The sequence below is a fragment of the Culex quinquefasciatus genome, chromosome 2, assembly GCF_015732765.1.
Source record: "Culex quinquefasciatus strain JHB chromosome 2, VPISU_Cqui_1.0_pri_paternal, whole genome shotgun sequence".
NCBI lineage: Eukaryota > Metazoa > Arthropoda > Insecta > Diptera > Culicidae > Culex > Culex quinquefasciatus.
Window position 1 is genome coordinate 125,742,132 of NC_051862.1, and position 17,794 is coordinate 125,759,925.

The 17,794-nt window shown below is 40.4% G+C and overlaps 3 protein-coding genes across 3 annotated transcripts; all 3 read left to right on the top strand.

The window, feature by feature from the left end:
- Window positions 1-7,188: 7,188 nt before the first annotated feature.
- Window positions 7,189-9,267, top strand: LOC6038291 (SET and MYND domain-containing protein 4). The gene is made up of 3 exons (XM_001848061.2): window positions 7,189-7,342; window positions 7,398-7,720; window positions 7,792-9,267. The coding sequence occupies exons 2-3, from the start codon at window positions 7,410-7,412 to the stop codon at window positions 9,161-9,163; spliced, it is 1,683 nt and encodes a 560-aa protein (XP_001848113.2). The 5' UTR covers window positions 7,189-7,342; window positions 7,398-7,409; the 3' UTR covers window positions 9,164-9,267.
- Window positions 9,268-10,960: 1,693 nt separating this feature from the next.
- Window positions 10,961-13,044, top strand: LOC6038290. Its single transcript, XM_001848060.2, has 3 exons — window positions 10,961-11,110; window positions 11,168-11,504; window positions 11,568-13,044. Exons 2-3 carry the CDS (start codon window positions 11,197-11,199, stop codon window positions 12,934-12,936), a joined length of 1,677 nt encoding a protein of 558 aa, XP_001848112.2. The 5' UTR covers window positions 10,961-11,110; window positions 11,168-11,196; the 3' UTR covers window positions 12,937-13,044.
- A 186-nt stretch (window positions 13,045-13,230) lies between these two features.
- On the top strand, window positions 13,231-15,260 carry LOC6038289 (SET and MYND domain-containing protein 4). Its single transcript, XM_001848059.2, has 2 exons — window positions 13,231-13,325; window positions 13,378-15,260. Exon 2 carries the CDS (start codon window positions 13,379-13,381, stop codon window positions 15,080-15,082), a length of 1,704 nt encoding a protein of 567 aa, XP_001848111.2. The 5' UTR covers window positions 13,231-13,325; window position 13,378; the 3' UTR covers window positions 15,083-15,260.
- Window positions 15,261-17,794: the final 2,534 nt, after the last annotated feature.

Sequence of the window (17,794 nt, forward strand, 5' to 3'; positions counted from 1 at the left end):
AGAGAAAATTTAATGTCAGTGAAGTGAAATGTATAATTTAATGTAATGTATGAGGAATAAATTTAATGTAAAAATAAATAAACCCCCTCTCTTCGCTTTAAACACATAAAAACCATTGGAAAACTATTTGATTCAGACTACAAAATCATTTAAAATTAATGAGAAAAGCATTGCAAATTCAAAAGCGTTGTCACATGAAGTTAACGTGTTTTGCTTTTGAATTTACCGCGTCGCGCGATGAGAATTTTCGAAGTGATTTGCACATGACATTCACATGCCAAGTCGTATCGAGAAATTAAAAGTGCAACATGGAGTTAAACTTTCTGTCAAGCTTCTGTGAAGTTTACCATGACAGTTGTGAATGTTTTACTCCATGTTACCGGCTCACATCTCTCTTTTTAATTTCTCGATGGAACAGATTCACGTGTGAAACATGTGATATTGCTATGTGCCTTTCTTTCAGTGTATGGAGATCGGAAGGAACACTGAAAGAAAGGCTCACAGCTATATCACATGTTTCACACGTGAATCCGCCCCATACGACTTCCCATGTGAATGGCATGTGCAAATCACTTCGAAAAATCTCATCGCGCGACACGGTAAATTCAAAAGCAAAACACGTGAACTTCACGTGACGACGCACATGAATTTGCAATGCTTTTCTTATTAATGAGCAATTCTCTACCAAAACCGGAAATGGATTTTATTTGTATTTTTTTATTTGGCTCAAACTTTGTGGGGGCCTTCCCTATGACCAAAGAAGCCATTTTGCATCATTAGTTTGTCCATATAAATTTCCATACAAATTTGGCAGCTGTTCATACAAAAATGGTACGTATATATTCGAAAATCTGTAACTTTTGAAGGAATTTTTGATCAATTTGGTGTCTTCGGCAAAGTTGTAGGTATTGTTAAGGACTATTTAGAAAAAATAGGCACACGGAAAAAAATTTCCCGATTTTTTATTAACTTTTTTCACAAAACTCAAATTCCCAAAATACGTATTTTTGATTTTCGAGATTTTTGATATGTTTTAGGGACAAAATCCGCAACTTTTGAGCTATAGAGAAACATGGTCAAAATCTGCCGCCGAGTTATGATTTTGAAAACTGGTGATTTTTGAAAAATCGAAATTTCATGCATAACATTTTTGACCTCATTTTTATGCAAAATTTTTGCAATCGAAAATTACTTTACAGATTTTTCGATAAAGGGCCCCGTTTTCAAGATATAGCCACCGAAAGTTTGATTTCAGCGAAATATTTGCAGTTTTCGATTTTTAAAATAGTGACCATGAGTGACCATTTCTAAATTTTTTTGAAAGTTCAGAAAATTTGCTATAAAATTGTCTAAGAGACATTGAAGATTGGACCTCTGGTTGTTGAGATACAGCGGCTTAAAGAAAAAGAAACAAGAAAATTGAAATTTTCTAAGTCTCACCCAAACAGCCCACCATTTACTAATGACGATATCTCAGCAATTAATGGTCCGATTTTCAATGTTAATACATGAAAAATTCGTGAAATTTTCCGATCTTTTCGAAAAAAATATTTTGAAAAAAATTAAATCAAGACTAACATTTTAAAAGGGCCAAACATTGAATATTATGCCCATTAAAAATGCTAGTATTGATTTAATTTTTTTCAAAATATTTTTTTCGAAAAGATCGGAAAATTTCACGAATTTTTCATGTATTAACATTGAAAATCGGACCATTAATTGCTGAGATATCGTCATTAGAAAATGGTGGGCTGTTTGGGTGAGACTTAGAAAACTTCAATTTTCGTGTTACTTTTTCTTTAAGCCGCTGTATCTCAACAACCAGAGGTCCAATCTTCAATGTCTCTTAGACAATTTTATAGCAAATTTTCTGAACTTTTCAAAAAAAATATTTTTAGAAATGGTCACTCATGGTCACTATTTTTAAAATTGAAAACTGCAAATATTTCGCAGAAATCAAACTTTCGGTGGCTATATCTTGAAAACGGGGCCCTTTATCGAAAAATCTGTAAAGTAATTTTCGATTGCAAATTCAATTTTGCATAAAAAAATGAGGTCAAAAAAATTTTATGCATGAAATTTCGATTTTTTCCAAAATCACCAGTTTTTCAAAAATCATAACTCGGCGGCAGATTTTGACCATGTTTCTCTATAGCTCAAAAGTTGCGGATTTTGTCCCCAAAAATATCAAAAATCTCGAAAATCAAAAATACGTATTTTGGGAATTTGAGTTTTTGTGAAAAAGTTAATAAAAAATCGGGAAATTTTTTTCCGTGCACCTATTTTTTCTAAATAGTCCTTAACAATACCTACAACTTTGCCGAAGACACCAAATTGATCAAAAATTCCTTCAAAAGTTACAGATTTTCGAATATATACGTACCATTTTTGTATGAACAGCTGCCAAATTTGTATGGAAATTTATATGGACAAACTAATGATGCAAAATGGCTTCTTTGGTCATAGGGAAGGCCCCCACAAAGTTTGAGCCAAATAAAAAAATACAAAAAATAAAAATGGTCGAAATCGGCCGGTTTTGTAGAGAATTGCTCTAATGTTAAATGATTTTGTAGTGTAAATCGAATAGATTTCCAATGGTTTCCATTTGTGTAAAAAATGAGAGGATGTTTCTTTTTTTATGAATTTACAAGCTCTTCCCGGCAAACTTCGTCCTGCCCATTTTTGGTTTCCTGACGTTTCTTGCTTGTTTGCTAATTCAGCCTCCTGTGATCAAAATTTGATTTTACGCAGCTTTTCCCATACAATCTGCAGATTTTCCGGAATCGGTTCTAGAGTGGCCAAAGTTGTTATTTTTTGGTGTAAGAACCTTCCTTGGACTTTTACAAACCCAACGCAACAAAAAGCACCTAGATACGACGCTCCGTATTGAACTGATTCGCGTTCGAACAAAACCGTCGAAATTTTTTATATATATAGATTTCTTGGTTTGAATCATAATCAAGATTTATTCATATAAAAAAACATTTTTGAAAACATGTACAAAAATCACTAATTTCACTTCACTGTTACGCTCGTGGTTACGCTGCGTTGATGAATTTTGATCAGGTTCCTACCGCGTTTCGATGATCTACCACGAAGTTTTTGCACGCACTGCCGGACCGGAGAATCACAACGACCAGGTCGTTCGGGAACGGGTTTAAGCTGGCCGATCAAAAGTGCACCGAGACGACCAAGTACTGCTCGGTCCGGTAGCTGGTGAATCCGTAGCCCGCCCTGGATATCCATGATGTACAGTATGTAAAAAAAGTATTTACACCCCTTGGGCACTATGCACATTTTGTGATGAAACATGTAAAAAATTTAAAGTTTGACAGGAACCTAGGACTACGTTTTGTTCAGAAACTCATGCCAAACATTTTGCTTCAAAAAGCTCATGAAAAGATGATTTCATAAAAGTTATATAACAAATACTATTACGAAAATAAAGGTGCAAAAAAGTTTGTACACCTTTCGAAAATTTACATAAATTATGTTATTTGTTGACAAATCACCATAAATCCAGTCTCCCAACTCCAAATAGGCATCCTTGACTGATTAAAAATAATTTGGATTGAATATAAAGTTTACTAACTACTTAGTATAAAAGTTTATATAACTCTGGAAATTCTATAGAAAACTTATCTTAACTTAATTTTGAAATCTTCTAATTCAACTAAATGTCAATATATTACCATAGAATTGCAAAATAAACATTTGGGAGTGGGTATAACACCGTTTTGGGGTCTTTGTATCGCTAGAATAGATTTTTCGTTGGAATTTCGTAACAACCCGGAATTACGTCGTCGGAAAATCCGCCGGCATCCGAACCGGTCCACAATTCACAAGTCAACCTATGTGGAATCGGAAAGGGCATAAAATTTCCGATCTTTGATACCCAAACATCTAGGTTTTCTTTAAAACCTACGTTTTTAAATACCTGGGCAAAAGTAAGTTTGATCCACGAGAACAAAAATTACGAAATTCCATACATTTTTGACAGGTTGCTCAAACGAAACCATAACAACGTTTTTGCTTAGGTATTTAAAAACGTGGGTTTTATAGAAAACCTGGATGTATGGGTATCAAAAGATCGGAAATTTTATGCCCTTTCTGATGCCACATAGGTTGACTTGTGAATTGTGGACCGGTTCAGATGCCGGCGGATTTTCCGACGACGTAATTCCGGGTTGGTACGAAATTCCAACGAAAAATCTATTCTATCGATACAAATACCCCCAAAACGGTGTTATACTCACTCCAAAATGTTTATTTAGCAATTCTATGGTAATATATTGACATTTAGTTGAATTAGAAGATTTCAAAATTAAGTTAAGATAAGTTTTATATAGAATTTCCAGAGTTATATAAACTTTTATACTAAGTAGTTAGTAAACTTTATATTCAATCCAAATTATTTTTTTAATCAGTCAAAGATGCCTATTTGGAGTTGGGAGACTGGATTTATGGTGATTTGTCAACAAATAACATTATTTATGTAAATTTTTCGAAAGGTGTACAAACTTTTTTTGCACCTTTTTTATTTTCGTAATAGTATTTGTTATATAACTTTTTATAGAAATCATCTTTTCATGAGCTTTTTGTAGCAAAATGTCTGGCATGAGTTTCTGAACAAAACGTAGTATTAGGTTTCTGTCAACATTAAATTGTTTAGATGTTTCATCACAATATGTACATAGTGCCCAAGGGGTGTAAATACTTTTTTTACATACTGTATCTCGAAAGACCTTTTTTTCAGGACTAACAGTTCCGAATCTGGAGCAGATTCCGAAGACAAAACCTGACCTTCTGGAAAAAATAAAAACGCATTAATTTCAAACAGATTAATTCTTTCTCTAAATTATACGTACCACCAGCTCAAAATATTATAAGGAAATTTGTTGGCTAAACGATCATTTCTATCCGAAACGATCCGAAAAGCAAATTTTCCACCACCATCGTCCGTGGCCATCTTACTAATGAATATTTTTTTCGTCCGACGCATTTCAAAACCAAAACATTCCAATCTAACGTATTTTCCACTTCAACATCAAAGGAAATGTCTAATGGGGCAAATCGATGAGAAGTTCATTTGAATTTGAAGTGAACTTCATGTGAATAAAGAGTGGAAGGTTTCTCGCTAACGATCAGCTGGTTTCAAATTATGTTCACATCCATTTGAAATGTAAAACACGTGAGGGCCAATGGAAAAACACGTGAAAGTATCGTGTTGATCTTTTGAGACACTCACGTGAAAAAACACTTGAGTTTGCTATAGAGTTATTTACGTGCGCATGTATTGCGTATACATACACGAAAAAAAGTGAGGTTAAATTTTGTCCGGCCAGCAAAATCAAATGGTGCGCTAGTGTGTGTACGCGAAACGTCATAAAGCTCTATGCTGGTTTCTTCCAGTGCACTGAAAGAAACCGACATAGCAATATCACATGATTCCCACATGAATCCACCCCATACGACTTAGCATGCGAATTTCATGTGAAAATCACATCAAAAAATTCAACCTGCGAAGTAGTAAACTCAAGTGAAATTCCCATCAAAATGAAATGAAAAACACGGCACCTTCACATGTCTTCACACATGACTATCACATGAAATTCTTATGAGGATAAAGTGGATTGCACGTTTGTTTTCTTTCTTTCTTTTCTTTGATTGATTGATTGACCATTGATTAAAAAACAATATCTATTAAATGTATTTATTTTTCACACTTGTTTCTCCTAAAATTTTACACATAAACCACTCACACAACTAAAATTCAAAATTCCAACGTTGTATCTTCCGTTGCCGTTCTCGGCCATCGTGATGGTCCACCCGGCGAGGCGCTCGTTCAGTAAGTGGTATAGCTCCTCCATGGTCGGGACTCCGGGCCAGGTTCGTTGATTTTGACCTTAAAAATGAATCTGTGCGTGGAGGAGATAAAAGTGGTAGAGGTTGTGAAATATTTGCAGGTTAGGAAGGGAAATTTACCGGATTGGCGGTTGAAACCATTTGTTGTCCCTCATGACGAACGGTCCGTGGACGATACGCCGCCGTTTGGAGTCCGGCGGTCCGTCGTTCTTTGAGGTTGGGACTTTCAAAGCCACGAACACCTCAAAACCGCATCCCAATCCGGTCCGAAGAAACTTTTTCAAAATGTGGCCCCGAAACAAGTTTTTCTGAAAAAAATAAAAAAAAAATAGCTAGGCTTACTTGATACAAGACTAATACTTTCTTACCATGATCAAAACTAGGATTTCTTATAAAAATACAAACTAAACTAATTTTTCAGCAAAGAGCTCCAATCACGACTTTTTACTTGTCGCCATCTTGCCTAATCAATTTGGAACTACTTTGCAACACTCGACTTTCAAATTCAAAACATTTAGTTTTAACGTGATTTCCACTTCAAAATCAAAGGAAAAGACAAATGGGGCAAAACGATGTGACATTCATGTGAATTCATGGTGAGCAGCATATGATAGTATAATGACTTATAAATGGTTGAAATCGAAAGTGTTCTCATATCTATTCGCGATGAAAAAAACATCATAGTGAAAAGAAAAGCACGTGACTATAACGTGTTGGTTTTTGGAGTACCGTAAACTGGGGTCAATTGGGACACATGGGGCGAATTGGGACAGCGGATTTAACCATGTTGGAGCACAATATTTTGATTTCCCTGTTTGGTTTCGGTTATAACAGACTCAGGCTAACAAAATGTGTACATCCATTTCCAAATTTAAAAGCTTTAAGTGCTCTAAAAACTGCTGTCCCTATTCAGACTGTAGTCCCGATTCACCCCAGATTACGGTAGCTCACGTGAAAAATCATTTGATTTTGCTATGTTGGTTTTTTTCAGTGTGTAGGGAGCAAAAAAATATTTTTCCAAAAACCAGGACACGGTGACGAGGAGTTCATCATTTTTGGGTTACATTATATTTTTTTCACTGGGCCTTATTGTACCCCTGCGCTGCAGATGCCCTAAGTAATCGAGCCAGAGAAAGAGATTTTACAAAATGTTCAATTTTTACAACGACTGCAAGCCGAAAATCAGTCTAAAATTATTTTTTTTTCTTGTCACCCAAATGACCATTTACTCATTTCTGAGTGTTTGGATTTGACGAAAAATGGGTTATTTGAAATGAGGGATTTTTTCCTGCGTGTTGCATGTCGGCTCACATCTCTACTGTTCATCGAGAGTTGTTTAAATTTTGTGACATTCAGATTTTGTAAAACTTCGATAAAACTGTTTTCGACTTGGTTTTTAATTTAATTTTGTGAAGTTACAACTTGTTGGACAAATATTACAACAGTACGTTTTTCTAATTGTTTCAAGTGTTCAAAGGTACGTTACCCTTGAAACATCCGGTTCCCTCGCACATCAAAGAATCTCATTCCAGATCCGGAGCAACATGGAGGAAGAGTACGGTCATTTTCCAAAAAATGCAATCGGAACCATGATCCGCAAGATGCTCACAATGCTGGACGAGCACGAAATCGGGCCCAAACTGTCGGTGTGCTACAACTTTGTCCTCAAGCACGAGGCGCTCCTGACGAACGTGCCGGAACCGGTCAAAAACAACGATCGGGCTGTCCAGCTACGTCAGCAGGGGAACCGGCTCTACCAAGCCAAACGGTACGAGAATGCGCTGGAAAAGTACAACGAAAGTATCTGCTACGCGGAGGCCGGTTCCGATCAGTTGGCCATGGGATATGCTAATCGGTAAGTGTGCGCGTCCCTGTAGAAAATGTTGCGATTTGGTCGACTGATTGCTAAGTCGACAAACATTTCAGGTCGGCGATTTACTTCGAGCAGGGGGAGTACGAGTTTGCACTGCTTAACATCCGGTTGGCCCGGGACCACAACTATCCGGAGAAGCTGAGGGATAAACTGGACACGAGGGAGAAGAACTGCCGACTGAAAATTGGCGAAGGTCTCGCGAAGGACAACGTGCCCTGTCCTCGGTTGGGCATTAATGTTGAGATTAATCCGAAAATTCCCTGTTTGGCCAAAGGAATCGCCATGAAGCAGTATTCTGGCAGTGGTCGTGGGTTGGTCGCGGAGAGGAACTTCAAGGCGGGTGACGTGATCCTGAACGAAAAGGCCATTCTCAGTGTGGTGGCCGTTGCGTTCAAATACCTGTACTGCAGCCGCTGCGGCATTCCGAACCAGCACAGCCTGATTCCGTGTCCGAACTGTGTCCACTGCATGTACTGCAGTGAGGAATGTCTCGCCGAGGACTCGCGGATGGCACATCGCTACGAATGCAGTTTCGGTGCCCAAATGGCGAACATTGCCTACGACGGCTCGAACCTGGCAACGAAGCTGTTCTTCTATGGATTGACGCTGTTCAACAACGATTTGGACCAGATGATGAAATACTGCGAGAAGAACTCCATGATTGGAGCGGATCCTTTTAAGCTGGACCACCGAAACTACGATCCGCTGGAGGAGTTCAAGATCTTTCACGAAACCAAGCTGCACTTGAGCCCGTACATCGAGGTATCGTTCAGGTTGTGCGCCGCCGCCACTTACTACGTTCTGCTGAAGCAACCTTTGATTAAAGCGCTCGTGACAACCAAAGCCCAAAAACGATCCTTGCTCAACTGCCTCTACCTTTACCAGCGCGTGGCCATGTACTTTGCCTGGGAGCGAAAATCCCCGCCGGATTGTACGGTTACCGGGTTGCTGTCCTACGGAAAACTGGTCAACCACTCGTGCAATCCGAATGCCATGATTCTGTACGATTACGGCCAGATCAAGTGCATCCTCATCAGGCCTGTCCGCAAGGGTCAACAGATCACGATCAGCCTCGGACCGGCCTGGTTCGTTATAGGTAACCAACAGGCGTCCGATCTGAGCTTCACATGCCAGTGCGAGGTTTGTCTGTACGGTCGCGTCGGCGAGTGGATTAAGACGGGCAAGGCACTTCCGGCGAAGGCCCTCAAAGACTTGGAGTTGTGCACGGAGGTGATGCTGAACGAGAAGATCAACGACGCGGCCAAGCTGAACGCCTACCAGCAAATCATCCAGCGGTACGACCAGTACTTGCCAAACATGGACATGAGCTACCACTTGCGGATGTACTACCATAAATTGACGCAGGCCATTATGAAGGAGAATATCCAGTTGAACCGCGCCAAGGTTGCGGCCGCTGTAGTTTGAGTGTTGTGGCGTTTTGATTTTATTCTTTACTAACTGTAAATCTGAACAATGGTTTTGAGATGTGAAGTCAGAAATTTCAAACAAAAATAAATACGTTAAACGAACAGTTGTACTCATTTACGATGGGGGACCGTCCATAAACAACGTGGACTCCTTAGAACTGAAAAGTGTAGTTTTACTTTCAACAATTTGGTTGTGTAATTTTTAAGGTTTTGAACAAGTCCACTTTGTAGTAAATAAAACAAAATAATCGGTAAAACAGAAGGTCAATTTCGGAGCAAAACGTTTAAACGATTTGATTTTAACATTGAGCAATTCTCTCAGATTTCGGTCATTCGATTTTTTTGTATTTTTCATTTTGCATCATTAGTTTGTCCATATAATTTTCCATACAGATTTGGCAGTTGTCCATACAAAAATGATGTAAGAAAATTCTAAAATCATTATCATTTTTGTATGGACAACTGCAAAATTTGTATGGAAAATTATATGGACAAACTGATGATGCAAAATGGCATCTTTGGGCATACCGAAGGCACCAAAAAAGTTTCAGCCGAATAAAAAAATACAAAAAATTAAATAAAAAAAAAGACCGACTTCGTAGAGAATTGCTCCATTTAGGGTACGTTATCCATTAGTGGACCCCTTTCCTATAGTGGACCCTCTGAAGGGTTTTTTGATGCTGCTAATTTTCTAGCAAAAATTAGGGGGGTCAAATATAGGACAACGAAAATCCAAACTTTTCCAAAAGTGGACCCCTGTTAATTAAACCTTCAAAAATGAAGAAAACTATGTAGGTATTTAAACAAAAGTTTCTCTTAAACATGCAATAAATGCTTGTTGTTATCAAACTAAACGCATATTTTTTTCAATTATGAGTTAAAATATAGCTGTTTCATGTTAAAAGTACCAAAAATTCTGAAGCCGTAGAAAATTATAATTAATCAAACTATAGTCAATTGTACTTAACTGAAGCATCATTATTGCAGTTTGAAATTATTTTTTTAATAATAAATCAAGAACAAAACATTTTTTTTTTTTATTAAACATGCGTGATTTTATCAGCAACTGTAAACAAATCTATTGTTAAGTTTTGATCAACCACTTATGTAATTAATATGAAAAAAATGTGCATCAAAATTACTTTTTTTTAATTATTTTTATGTTTACAGTTGTTTTTGAAACGTTTTCTCTGATCTTTTTCGGAAATAAATGTGTTTAAATGTCTGTTAGTTTTTTTTTTTTTTTTGTTGTTTAAAGCCAAATTTGTTAACAAAACATAATTGTTTATGATGAAAAGTGAGCAAAATCTATATTTAATTCATTATATCTATCATTAGACCTACATCATGCATCAAAACATCAAATATCGGTTAAATTTGGTATAAACATAACAATTTGCCTATAGTGGACCCGGGTCCACTATAGGAAAAGGGGGTCCATAACAGGCAAAAAAAAACTTTTTTTCAAATGGATATTTTTCTGCTCAAAAACAAATAAACTGATGAAACAAATAGTCAAAATTCTTCAAAAGACTTCAGTTTTCATTGTTTTGTACAAAGGGTTATGAAAAAGTGCTTAAAATATTGAAAATTTGTGAAAAATTTGCTTCGGTTCTACTAGGGGGTCCACTAATGGTTAAAATACCCTATCTACAGGATTTTTACACGTTTACTCATCGACTAATCGCAGCTAATTTCCAGTTCAGATCGAGTTTACCCAGAAATGAGTCCTCGTTGAAAGTTAGTTTTCTTTTACAAAAATCTTGTTGATTCTGATTTTGCGTATCGTTTTGTCTGCTCACATCTCTATTTTCACTGCGATGGAGCTGATTTTCCGAAAAATCGGTTGTGTTTGTTGTGTTTTGTTTCTGTGAATTCCTTTTTTGAGGAAAAAAGCCCAAAAATCTGATAAGTTTGTTAAAGTCCGGATTGCTTAAAGTTTAAGGCAAATCAGAGAAAGAGAATTTCGTCCCCCTGAAAATAAACGAAAATCTCCTTCCAGAACCACTCCGAAGCCACCAACCGCACAACATGGACAACAAAAAACAGGACAACGCGATCGGGACCATGGTGGACCGGCTGCTCGATCTGGTCGGAAAGGACCTCCAGGTGAAAACCACAATGGCGGCGTTCCGCGACTTTGTCCTCGAGCAGGACGAGGAGCTCCTGAGCAATGTCAAGGAACCGGTAAAAAGTAACGCGAAGGCGGCCCACTTCCGGCAGGAAGGGAACCATTTTTATTTGGCCAAACGGTACGAGAAGGCGCTGGAGAAGTACAACGAAAGTATCTGCTACGCGGAGGCCGGTTCCGATCAGTTGGCCATGGGGTACGCCAATCGGTATGTCCCGGTAGAGAATGTTGCGATTTGATCGACTGATTGCTAAGTCGACTAACATTTCAGGTCGGCGATTTACTTCGAGCAAGGAGAGTTCGAGTTTGCGCTGCTCAACATCCGACTTGCCCGGGACCACAACTATCCGGAGAAGCTGATGGGGAAACTAAGCGCAAGAGAGAACAACTGCCGAAAGAAAATCGATGAAGGTCTCGCGAAGGACAACGTGCCCTGTCCACGGATGGGCATTAATGTCGAGGTCAATCCGAAAATTCCTTTTCTGGCCAAAGGAATTGGCATGAAGCAGTACCCGGGAAGCGGTCGTGGACTGGTCGCGGAGAGGAACTTCAAGACGGGTGACGTCATCCTGGATGAAAAGACCATTCTCAGCGTGGTGTCCGTCGCGAACAGGTACCTCAACTGTAGTCACTGCGGCATCTCGAACCAGCACAGCTTGATTCCGTGTCCGAACTGTGTCCACTGCATGTACTGCAGCGGGGAATGTCTCGTCGAGGACAAACCACTTCACCGCTTCGAGTGCGGCTTCGGTGCCCAGATCGGGAACGTCACGTTCAACTGCTCCAACATGGGACACAAACTGTTCTTCTACGGATTGAAGCTGTTCAAGGACGATTTGAACCAGATGATGAACTATTGCGAGAAGAACGCAAACACCGGATCGGATCCTTTCACGCTGGACTACAGAAAGTACGACCCGCTGGAAGAGTTCAAGCACTTCATGAAATCCAAGATGACCTGCAACCCGTTGGTCGAGTACACGTTCAAGCTGTGCGCCGCCGCAGCCTACGTTGTCTTGATGAAGCAACCTTCGATCCGTTCGCTTTTTCCGTCCAAATCTCAGAAACAATTCTTCCTCAACTGCCTCTACAACTGCCAACGCGTGGCGGCTTACTACGCGTGGGATAACAACACACCAACGGGAATAATCGCGGCCGGACTTACTTACACCGCAAAGGTGATCAACCACTCGTGCGATCCAAACGCCATGGCGTTCTACGACGCCGACCGTGTCAAGTGCATCCTCATCCGGCCCGTGCGCAAGGGCGAGCAAATCACGTACAGTCTCGGCCCGGCCTGGTTCAACCCCGGTGGCCAGTCAGTGTCCGAGCTGAGCTTCAAGTGCCGCTGCCCGGTTTGTCGCTACGGAAGTACCCAGGAGTGGATGAGCTTGGGAAAGCCACTGCCGCCGAATGCCGGGAACGACCTGAGCATGTGCATGGCGGTGTTGATCAGCGATACCGGCAACGACGCCGCCAAGCTGAACGCGTTCCAGCAGATCATCCAACGGTACGATCCGTTCTTGCCGAACATGGACTTGAGCCTGCACCTGCGGATCTACATTGAAAAGTTGAAGGATGCCATCGTCAACGAGAACGTGAAGCTGAACCGGGCCAAGGTCGCGGCCGCCGGCGTTTGAACGAGTTTTGGGGCATTTTGTTATTTTGATTTTTTGACGATTTTGGATTTGAACAATGATTTCTTTCGCTAACTCTGTGATTTCGAATAAATAACGAAGCACTTTAAATAACTATTTTTTATTCGCAACAGTCTCCAAAAAAAATCGGAAATATGGTAGAAGAAATTCAACGAATCGTTTCGACCGTAAACATAACGGAGTAGGCCTGGCCGCATTGGTTTTGATCGATCGTTCATGTCGACCAACAACGACCATACGAAATCTGTCAATTACTTATCGGGAACTAAGAGGCATAAACGGCTAACATCTCGTTTGTTTTGATGCGGTCTCAAAAGACAATCCGGAACGAGTTTTCCAAGGATTTCGTGGCCAGAACCGCGACACCCCAGGTAAGGTTCGATTACTTTCTAGTTGGTCCAAATCATAACTAATGAATTGCAGAATGGACAAGTCACCGTCCCCCAAGACGACTGCCGGCGGCCACGTTCCGCCCGACGTAGACATCCTGCTGAGCAGGATGCTTTCGGAAATTGCGTCCGATGCGGACATCGAAGCGTATCGGGACATGGTCCTGGCGTACGAAGAAGTGGTTGATGGTGCCGAGGTCGCGAAAAGTGACATTAAGGCGGAGCAGCTTCGCAAGGCCGGGAATCGGTTGTACCACGCCCGGAAGTATAAAGAAGCGCTGGGAAAGTACAACGAGGCCATGTGCTGTGCGGAGTCCGGTTCGGAACATTTGGCGATTTGTTACGCGAACCGATCGGCCATCTACTACGAGCAGGAAGAGTACGAGTTGGCACTGCTGAACATGGCCCTGGCCAAGGAGCACAACTATCCGGCGAAGATTCTGGACAAGCTGGACGTGCGCGAGCAGAGCTGCCGGAAGAAGCTCGAGCAGGGACAGTCCAAGAACATCGCGCTCTGTCCGCGGATGGGCATCACCGTCGAGGTAAATCCGCGCGTTCCCTTTCTGGCAAAGGGAATCGCCATGAGGCAGTATCCGTGGTGCAACCGCGGGTTGGAGGCCGAACGGGACTTCCGCACCGGGGATGTGATCCTGGACGAGAAGGCCGTGCTGAGCATCGTCGATGTTCCGTTAAAGTATTACAACTGCAGTCATTGCTCCGCCGAGAACCAGCACAGCTTGATTCCCTGTCCGGACTGCGTCTTTGCCATGTACTGCAGCGAGGAGTGTCTGGAGAGGGACAAACGGCTCGTGCACCGGTTCGAGTGCGGATTGGCCACGAAGCTTCGAAACGTATCGATGTACACGTCCAACATGGGACCGAAGCTGTTCCTGTACGGATTGACGCTGTTCAACGACGACTTGGACCAGATGATGGAGTACTGCGAGCAGAGCGTCAACGCCGGTGGAGATCCGTTCACCTTAGATTACAGAGAGTACGATCCGTTGGCGGAGTTCAAAGAGCTCCACAAGACCGTACTGAACACCAACACGGAAATCGAAGGTTCGCTGAAGGCCTGCGCTGCCCTCAGTTACGCCGTCCTCATCAAAAACCCCGCCATCAACTCAAGCTTGACCACAAAATCCCACCACCGATTCCTCCTAAACTCCTTGCTCCACTACACACGAGTCGCGTGCTTCCTGATGTGGAACTCCCACGTCAACCTCTCGACCACGTCCACCGGCCACGTGCTCAGCGGCCTCACCTCGGTCGGTTCCCTCATCAACCATTCCTGTGATCCGAACGTCGCCGCCATCTACATGGGCGGCCGGCTCAAGTTCATCCTGCTGCGGCCAATCCGCGCCGGCGAGCAAATCCTCACCGCGTACGGACCGACCTGGTACGATCGTAACCATCCCCCGGTCACGTACAGCTTCGTGTGCGCGTGCCCGTTCTGCGCCCAACCGTCGATGCAGCACTGGTTGGCCACCGGAAGGGAGCTGTCGCTGGGGGCGGAGCGGAACGCCGATATGCTGCTGGCCATTCTGCAGGACGAAGCGTTCAACGACGTGGACAAACTGCACGCGATTCAGCAGTACATCCAGCGGCACATTCGCTTCCATCCGGAGGACACGCTGAGCCGGATCATGACCACGTACCGGTTGTACCTGCTGGAGATGGTCAAGAAGGATATCGAGCGGATTGGGAGGGAGGCGGCGGTGGCGAGGGTTTTTGAATAAGGACTTGGTGAATTTAAACGAAACGAATTTATGAGCAATCGGACTCATATTTTGCGCTATCCAAACTATGGAATCATTTTGAATAATAGACTTCTGAACTCAAACATTTAGATATAAGTTTTGCACTCCTCAATGAGATATCCTGCTCAACAAATAAACTTTTTATTAAAAACTCGTAGACCCACCCTCATGTATACTTATCAACTCAGAATAGAATACTGAACAAATGTCTGTTAGTCTGTGTGTTACCAATAAGGTCACTCAGTTTTCTCAGCACTGGCTGATCCGATTTTGTTCAAACAGGTTGCGTTCGACTTTGTTTACGGTCTCATACATCGTTATTGAATCGTTTGAAGTTTTGATAAGTAGTTCAAAAGTTATGCATAAAATTACATTTTTACATATATCCGGATCTCACTTAAGGGGTTACATAAGCGTAAATCAGCAAAAATGTCAGAAGTTGGTATTAGCACATACATAAGGCTACCAACTCTTGCTGAGCAAAAATCCGTACACTTTGCCGATATGACACCATGGTATAACAAAAACTGTCTATGAATTATTTATATAAAATAAATTTAATAAATTTGAGAATTAAAAACATAAAACTGTGTCGTTTTTAGAGCTAACAAATTTCACACGTTGCACGTTTAAAAGTATTCATAAAATAAACCGTGATTTGAATCAAATCGTTATGTTCTTCAATGTTTTTTGTTAAACGTTTTAAAGTTTACAAAATGTCAAGTTTGCTTTTACGAATAATACCGTTCTTAGTGTTTTCACGAACAAAGGTGAAAAGGTCCTATAACATGTGAAACACAACAGTTTATAGGACCTTTAAAAAAACTCTAGATTTGTTAATTCAAATGTTCAAATGTTTTCACAAGTTTTAGAAAGCCTTTGGAAATGGATAAATATATATAGTAAGGAATTTCTAAAAGAACAATTCTAGAGTTTTTAAAGGTCCTATCAACATATGAAAGACAATAGTTCAAAACTCTAGAATTATTGATAATCAAGTTTTAATTGAGGAAACCCAGGAAAACTCTCCCTTTTTAAATCAAACTCACAGAAAAATAAAAATTTCTACACACAAAAAAATATTTCCGAATGTTACATCATTTATGATGTAACACTTTTGCACGTCATTAAACATTTAAATTTAAATGCAATTTGATGTAAATTTGTAACAAATTATACACGCAGAAAAATAAGGCATAATTGAATCAACAAAACGTTTTCTTGATTTGAAAATCAAGATTTTTGTTGAATCAACGCTAAACGTCAAAGCATCTTTTTCAAAACAACAAAAGATTTTTGTGGAATTAAGAAAATTAAGGTTTGATAAAACGCAAAATCGGCGTTGATTATATTCAACAAAAATTTGGTTGAATCAAACCTCGTACAGGCTGACTCTACAAAATTTTTTTCTGCGTGTACGTAAAAACATGATTTTACGTGTGATTCAACCGTTTACGTCGAATCTTACGTTAACATCAATTGAGTTTACATGTAATTCATTTTTTCCGTGTCAAGTAAATCCACATATTCTTTCTGTGTAGTTAACAAAAGCTTCAACCAAATCAAAAAAGCAATTCAATGATTAAAAAGTTGTTAAAATTCCGTACAAATCCGTATTATGCGTAAAATTCCCTACAAAAATTCCGGCCTGTTAAAAATCCGCGAAGAGGTTCGAAAATCCGTATGGTAAGGAAAAAATCCGTACAGTTGGTAGCCTTACACATACATAAACTATCGTGGTGATCATTGCATTCGATCGTAATTTCTCGACTCACGATCGTAATTTCTCGACTCACGATCGAGATTTCTCGATAGTAAGATTAAGACTACCATCGAAAAATTATGACTTACTATCGAGAAATTAGGGGAAACTTGCTTGCTCACTTTATAACTTTTGGGTCTACAAGGGTAAACTTCTTGGTTATTTCATGCTATCGAGAAATTAAAAGTGAGAGTGTGTGCAACATGGAGTTAAACTTTCTGTGAAGTTTACCATAGCACTTTGAAAAGTTTAACTCCATGTTGCACGCACACACTCTCACTTTCAATTTCTCGATAAGGCAAAGGGATCGAGACATAAAACTCAATGGGGTGAGTGGGAGGTCCAAATTCTTCGGCAGAGGTATTTCGTGGAATTGAAAGAAGCGAATTAAAGATTAAACGCGAAAGTAAATAGTAGTTTATGCAACAAGTTGCAAAAAGAGGATTTTTTCAGCACGAGTCGTACATTTATTCAACGAGGTTCACCGAGTTGGATAAATACGAAGAGTGCTGAAAAAAACAAGTTTTGCAACGAGTTCCATACAACATTTTTTGCAATTCCAAAAAACACACACTGAGTGGAATTTTATGTCAAATTTTCATGTATTTTGTCAATAAATCGTTTAAATCTAAAAAATGTTGAAAAGTGTTACTTTTCGAAACAAGTGCTGAAAAGTTCAAATTTTCAGCACCCACGTCAGCACCCATTTGAATGCGATTCTGTTATTTTTGGTACTGAAAAGTAGGCTATTTCGTCGTTCAAGCATGACTGGTCATTGTTATCCGAGCATTCGTTGGTGAAGGTTGTCTGAATCAACATGACTCGTCGCGTCCCGGCGCAAAACGCCGGCAATATTGCCCTACCTGCGGCGCAAGCAGGCAAAAAAGTGGGAATTTCCAAAAGGAAGGTTGAGGCCTCAACTGATGGCC

Excerpts from the sequence above, each read along its gene's own strand:
- LOC6038291 (XM_001848061.2), top strand. The coding sequence starts at position 7,410 with ATGGAGGAAGAGTACGGTCATTTTCCAAAAAATGCAATCGGAACCATG. Across the intron at positions 7,721-7,791 it reads GCCATGGGATATGCTAATCG|GTCGGCGATTTACTTCGAGC; the intron begins GTAAGTGTGCGC and ends CAAACATTTCAG.
- LOC6038290 (XM_001848060.2), top strand. The coding sequence starts at position 11,197 with ATGGACAACAAAAAACAGGACAACGCGATCGGGACCATGGTGGACCGG. Across the intron at positions 11,505-11,567 it reads GCCATGGGGTACGCCAATCG|GTCGGCGATTTACTTCGAGC; the intron begins GTATGTCCCGGT and ends CTAACATTTCAG.
- LOC6038289 (XM_001848059.2), top strand. The coding sequence starts at position 13,379 with ATGGACAAGTCACCGTCCCCCAAGACGACTGCCGGCGGCCACGTTCCG.